The 6,630-nt window shown below is 40.9% G+C and overlaps 2 protein-coding genes across 2 annotated transcripts in view; both read left to right on the forward strand.

Annotated features, from left to right (window-relative positions):
* The window catches only part of cop1 (COP1 E3 ubiquitin ligase), a 19,118-nt gene extending 16,724 nt beyond the window's left edge, over positions 1-2,394 (forward strand). Inside the window, exon 20 of the mRNA XM_031874566.1 lies at positions 1,391-2,394. Coding sequence (XP_031730426.1) covers positions 1,391-1,408 — 18 coding nt within the window. The 3' untranslated portion in view covers positions 1,409-2,394. The remainder of the gene's footprint in view (positions 1-1,390) is intronic.
* A 1,727-nt stretch (positions 2,395-4,121) lies between these two features.
* Positions 4,122-6,594, forward strand: LOC116398337 (5'-3' exoribonuclease 1-like). The gene is made up of 3 exons (XM_031874552.1): positions 4,122-4,375; positions 5,534-5,766; positions 6,395-6,594. Exons 1-3 carry the CDS (start codon positions 4,301-4,303, stop codon positions 6,567-6,569), a joined length of 483 nt encoding a protein of 160 aa, XP_031730412.1. The 5' UTR covers positions 4,122-4,300; the 3' UTR covers positions 6,570-6,594.
* The last annotated feature ends 36 nt before the right edge of the window (positions 6,595-6,630 follow it).

The raw sequence follows: 6,630 nt of genomic DNA on the forward strand, positions 1-6,630 counted from the left end.
AGAGAGAGAGAGAGAGAGAGAGAGAGAGAGAGAGAGAGAGAGAGAGAAAATCGTTTCCAAATGCTTCAAGTACACAAAAAGCTTGTTCAAAGTCCCATTGACAGAAATCTCAAAAGCTCACGACATCACAGTAACAGTATCCCCATGGCTCGATACCACTGGGGATGGGTGGAGTGGCGTGTTGCGGTTACATGTCCAGTATGCCGTTTAATTAGTCTCATAACCTGCGCACATAAAACCAGGCGTGTGCACGAGACATGAGCGAGTAGAAAGCATCCGGTGGCCCGTACAGCAGAAGCTCCGCCTGCACTAGTGGGACCAGTGTGATCTTCACCCTGGCTACGCGCTCACGTGTGAGACCTCGGAGGATGCAGATGTCTCCTCTCCTTTGATTGGTCACTTTCAACACTCACGGCTCCTTTCTTGTTTGTTTGTTTCTGAGATGCCGATGACTGTTTATGAATTTCTTTCTTAAAAATGTATATGTATATAGAATGCAGGTGTGTGAATCCTCTTCACTGTCCTCTGACGATGTCACAGCTAAACATAGAGGACATACGTTGACCTAATGGACTTTTATAACTGAAGTCACGGGAAGCATATGGCAAACCTTGTTTCCCTAGCGCATACAGTAAACAAAATCAATACCCTCAAAGAATATTACAAATAAAATATAGAAATATGTTAACTTTGTGTAAGGCCTACTTGCTCCGACATGAAGGCCCCATAAGAAACTGGTTGTTCTCTCAGACCACTGCCTTCCTTTGCCTGTCAGCAGTCAAACCTAACCTCCAATCAAAGGTCGTGGTTTGTTTTTTTTAAAGTGACCAATCAAAAGAGTGAAGACATCAACCACTGTCTATTGCATCTCTGCCTCCAAAGTCTCAAAAAATGTGCTTTACGGGGGAGCAAGTGTTGGGACATGAAGGAGGCGGGAGTCTGTCCGTCTGTCTGTGGAGATGGTCACCAGGCAGCAACCTCCAGTTCTGACTAAATGAAACTGATGCACAACCTGCATTCTCTCTAGTGACCACCAGGGGGCGACTCCTCTGGTTGTTTAGAAGTCTATGAGAAAATGACTCTACTTCTCTCTTGATTTATTACCTCAGTAAACATTGTAAACATGAGTTTATGGTCTCAATCTCTAGTTTCAAGTCTTCTTCAATACAGCATGATGTTCATTTAGTACATTATGGACCATTTAGAGTCAAATAGACCATAAAGCAGGGGATGCTTTAGGCTCTATGTAGTATACAGCTGTGTCTTCACCCTATCTATGAAGTTCCCACCATGGGTCACTTTTATTGTTAAAGCAGTGACTGCGCTGATCTTACTGTTTTAACCCTTTGTTTCCAGTGACATAACTGGTCCATCTCTTCTCTCCGTACAGGTTCTTGAGCTCGTCTGAAGGCCACGTCTTCAGTGTGTGAGATAGAACGTCCATCAGCTCCTCTGTGTTTGATAGAGGATCAGTCTGATGCAGGGAGGAGCCCAGGCCGCCCGCTGAACCAGGATACCGACAACAGCGACAGAGAAAGGAACCGAACCCCCGTCTTCTTTTTAATGAGCTGCAGCAGAAAAGACTTTGGACCAGGACGTCTGTACAGCCGGAGGAGACGTGCTGGCATTTTACAGCAAAAGAAACCAGGACCTAGCTTGGGCACACAATGGAACAAGAGACTTTAGCAAGCTTCTTTTTTTGTTTCTTTTACGGTAAAATGATATCAGCTACAATAGAAACACCTCTTTATGATTTTAGGTCAAATCAAAACTTGTACCCGTTTTTTATTTTATTATTATTAAGCTGTTGCTCTCGAGGGTACATCCATCCGAATGCTACCAGTGTGATGCATTGTTTTCCTTTTTAAAGGCCAAAGCACAAGACAAAATCACATGCAGAAATCATGTATTTTACCCCCCCCCCACCCCTACATACATTGTTTGTCAACCAACTGTTTTCCCTCTTTACTTTTAGTTCTTTTGGTGTTCTTCAGATTGGGAGAAACCAGTTTTAATAAATAAGACTTGAATTTCATTCTGTCAAGTGTACCGTCGGTTCCTTTTGTAGCTGAAGAGTGTAGACGGTCGGGTAGTGTACAGAGGTCATGGGCAGCCATTCTCATGTAGCTTAAGGCATTGGTCTGCAATGCTACATCTAACTGGATTATTTCTCCACTTACACGAGCTGCTTGTTGAAAAATCACAGAATCAACATGTAGTTTTCTTTAAAGTATCAAAGGAATTAGTGTTCACATACTGGAGGTTAACACAGCTGTGCACAACATCGTCACGGAGAGGATTTTGGTAAACACCGCCAAGACCTACCTATTTTATGATAACTGAGTGAGAGAGGTGTTTTGTATTTGTATAACTGAATAAATTATTTCAAAACAATTTGGTCCCTTTTGGTCTTTTTTTTTTTTTTATATATATATTTTTGGCTTTTCAAACATTCTCTTAACCGCCCATGTGTGACTGAGCCGTGTGTTTATCGTGGGTGTTTACACCTTGTGTGAAATATAATCCTTTAAACATGTAAAAGCTGAAAGAGCCAATAAATGTTTACTCTGCGGATGTCATTATTGTTGCAACATCTTTTCTGTTGTGGCTCTTTCACTCAGGAAATGTCCCGCTGTCGTTTGTAATATCATGGTAAGCTCACCACAAAGACTAAACTTTATGGGAGACATGGAACTGAAAGTTCTAAAAAATGAATGTGATACTGCCACAATTTTTAAAATGTCCCACAATCAAGGATGTCATTTCCAGGGAGTTTTGACATTTGTTTGCAGACCTGTATTTGCCTTTTAAAACATTTACAATCATTTCACAAGAAGTGTTTTGTTTGTTACCTAATGGTTCATCGATTTGTTCATAAATAAAGGCCTCAAGATTGTTCAGTTTCATATTTTCCTTATACTGTTGGTAACATCTTATTTCTCACTTCTAATAATTAAAGGTAGTCATTAAGAGCATGTCCGTCTACAATTGAGTCGTGTGAATATTTTGCCGCAGAACTATAACGAAAGTTTAATAGTATAATAAAATATACTAGTTTAACACCACCGTTCAAAGGCTTGGCATCCTGAGCCGTAACAGCTTGACTCATAACTGAGAGGACCACTCTATATTTATGAATGGTCTTTCATGGTTTTAGGTTGTAGAAAGTCCTTTTTACAAATAGATGTTTTGTTTTGTACATGGAGAACAAAATGCTGCACAAAGACTCAACCGGACTGATAACTGAGAGGGCAGAAAGAGACAACGAAATCCCTCTGAGCAACAGTTGAATAAAAGAAACTGGAAGCTCAGCATCAAAACATGGAACAGCTTCCGGTTTCAGTGTCAAGTGTTTCTCAATAATGCAGCCTGTAACATTTCCCCTTGTGGGATTTATAAAGTATTTATCTATCTATCTAACAATGCCAGAAATACATTGATTTGGTGAAACCGTTTACATGGTCATATCTGACACTACTGCAGCAATAATTCTAATGTATGTCACCTCGTACATGGTGAACCACTACAGCCTCTTAACACAGGAAGGTAGGGTGCATGGTTCACAGTGGTTGGTAAGGCTATATCATTAAAATATGACTCTCCAATAACATCTAGTGACAGCTGTGGGAAACTGACACTGGTGGACTATTTTAAGTGTCTTGAAAATGCACACTTTTTGATCACTGATACCCAGAACAAAATGGCCTCTTGGTTGGCCTTTGTGTGTTGACGCAGCCACATGCTACTTTAACATTTTATCTTAGGAAATCAAAATTATGTTATACCAAGTGATATTTTAACAATGAGATTACAACTCTTAATTTAACAATTAATACAAATGTATCGAGTCAAATGATGTTGAAGTGTTTACTATATTTAAGACAGGTATGAGTAAAAGCAATGCCACGATTATGACTTCTGAAAAATGTAAATATTGTTGGCTTAGTATCTCGTGGTTTTCTGTTCTGTTTTTTACTTTTTTATTTATTTACTTCTTTATTTTTATTTCTTCATCCTTGATTGATTTCTGGCACAAATGGGTTTCCATAGAAACTGCGGTGAGGGAGAAATGGAAACAAAAAAAATGGAACGAGTGTTTTCACAGTAGCGGCGCCGGCGGAAGGGTTTAGGAGACGGACCACGGAGAACTAGCTAGTTAGCGGCCGCTGGAAACAAAACCGGACTCCACTCATAGCAAGTTCTCATGTTACCCAGTGAATCCTTGGCCGTGTTTAGTTACATTCTTTCAGATTTGACTGTTTACTGATTTCATCCAGAGGTTGAGACTTCCGTGGTGAAGATGGGAGTACCGAAATTTTACCGATGGATTTCGGAGCGCTATCCTTGTCTCAGTGAAGTTGTCAAGGAACATCAGGTAGGAAACCAGTGAGGAATATTGTTAGCTTCACAAGCCTCTGTTGCTGATAGCCGCAGCGTTAGCTTAGCTAGCTGTTGGCTATCAGCGAGCTAAGTGTAATGTTCGCGGGCCATGGAATTTCTATTCCACGTAAGTTAGCTTACCAATGTTTTTGCTTGGCGACAGGACAGAGCTCTTGCGTTGCGCTTCTGACTACATTATTTAATTACACACAATACAGTAAGACGTAGCGTTATTTACTGAATTCCAGCACTAACTCGCGTACTAGTTTGTTTTCGTCTACGTGTAACGTCACACAGGTCAACGTGAATGAAAATAAACATGATACCAGTGGGCGGGTTATGTATTCGTCGGTCTAGAACATTCTGAAAAACAATAAACTCCTCACAGTCTGCTAAGCTAACAAACGTTAGAGTGTAGAAGCTGAAGCTAACGCTAGTTCCCATCTAGTTTACAGCCAACCTACTTTACAATGTAAATGGTTGTTTAAAATGCAGTAATTCTGCGGTCGGCCATTATCTACACCAGTTAATACTAAAGGGGGAAGTTAGTTAAACATACATTACGTTATTTAGGCTACTTTAGCGGCACTGGGTTAACCTTAGTGACCTAGTTCCCTGTGTAGTAAGGCGGGTAATATTTCAGTGGTTGAGCAGCAGTTTCATCAGCTGGACGCTGCTCGGTGTCCCTCTCATTGCATAAGCCAGCTCTGACACCTTTTAAGACAATACAAAGAACGTGTTAAGAACGCAGCTTTGTATTGGATGATGATGGATGTTTGAAATATGTCGTATTCCTTTCTCTGATACTCAAGGTCACCACACAGTAACAGTCTCAACAACTTAAATGTCACTTGGTGATCCTCTGTTACTTGAGCTAGATGTCAACTTAGGTCTGAATGTCACTTGTCTGCATCAGGCTGGAGGATGAGTTGACCCATTCACTTATGGCTCCCAATAGTTTCCATGTAAAGGATCCCAACCTACTTATGTTCAACAAAACGAACTGCAAATATGTTTGCTGCGGAGAGATTTATTCCCGGCAGCCGAGTAACAGATTTTACAAATTGGTCACTTAACAGGAATACGTTTTCTTTTTTTTACAATGTATTGTACATCGTCATTTCAGTTTTCTTTTGTTTTTTCCCCTCTTCAGATTCCAGAGTTTGACAATCTCTATCTGGACATGAACGGGATTATCCACCAGTGTTCCCACCCGAACGACGAGGACGTCCACTTTCGCATTTCCGAGGAGAAAATCTTCGCGGACATCTTCCATTACCTGGAGGTGCTTTTCAGGATCATCAAGCCCCGCAAGGTCTTCTTCATGGCGGTGGACGGCGTGGCACCGAGAGCAAAGATGAACCAGCAGAGAGGACGGAGATTCAGGTAGAGCGGGATTTAAGAAAGACACACACACTGAGAAGTTCTCTCCTCTGATCGTGTGTATGCTGATACCCAGAGTGGGTCAACACGGGTCACCTGACCTTGTTCCAGACCTGAATTTAGTGTTGTGCCGGTCTGGCTTTTGTTTTGAAAGGTTTAACGCGGGTTCCTGTTATAAACACAGGATCACCTCATCTTACTATTACATTATTTTGAAATGCTTTTTGTACTATATTTAAATATATAAACTTGCAGCCCTCTCACCCGGAAATCCTCCTCCTCTCAATCCCAAAGACGGTTGAACATGATTGTTAAATGTAGGTCGTTGCAGTAGCTTTTCTTTTCTTACAATGACCAAATGAAGAAACTGAATTTTTATGAACATGTCTGCGCCATGATGTTGACTCTCAAGTGTTCAAAATGGAACATTCTCTCTTTTAGTTATCTAAACAAGATGACATCTCTATTTACAAATGCATTTCGTATAATTCTGAGAGCTTTGTGGTACAGCCTAACGAGGCGCAATGAGCCTCCTGCAGGACTGAAATTGCAACATTTGCTTTGGTAAAGATGTAAGAAACCCGACTACAGACTGAGTTTGACCTGCTCTCTCCTGTGTCTGTGTGTCTAGGTCGGCCAAAGAAGCAGAGGACAAGATAAAGAAAGCTGTGGATAAAGGAGAGGTGCTTCCCACAGAGGCTCGCTTCGACTCCAACTGCATCACTCCTGGTAGGAATGGCTCTGAAGCTTTACACAAAATAAACATCACACATTGGGAAATTAGTTTTTCTAACCTTAAACATTAACAGGAAAGTGTTTCCCAAATCTAGAGAAAGGGAAAAAAAAAATATATATATCTATATATAT

The sequence above is a fragment of the Anarrhichthys ocellatus genome, unplaced genomic scaffold, assembly GCF_004355925.1.
Source record: "Anarrhichthys ocellatus isolate YVR2014 unplaced genomic scaffold, GSC_Weel_1.0 scaffold82, whole genome shotgun sequence".
Lineage (NCBI taxonomy): Eukaryota > Metazoa > Chordata > Actinopteri > Perciformes > Anarhichadidae > Anarrhichthys > Anarrhichthys ocellatus.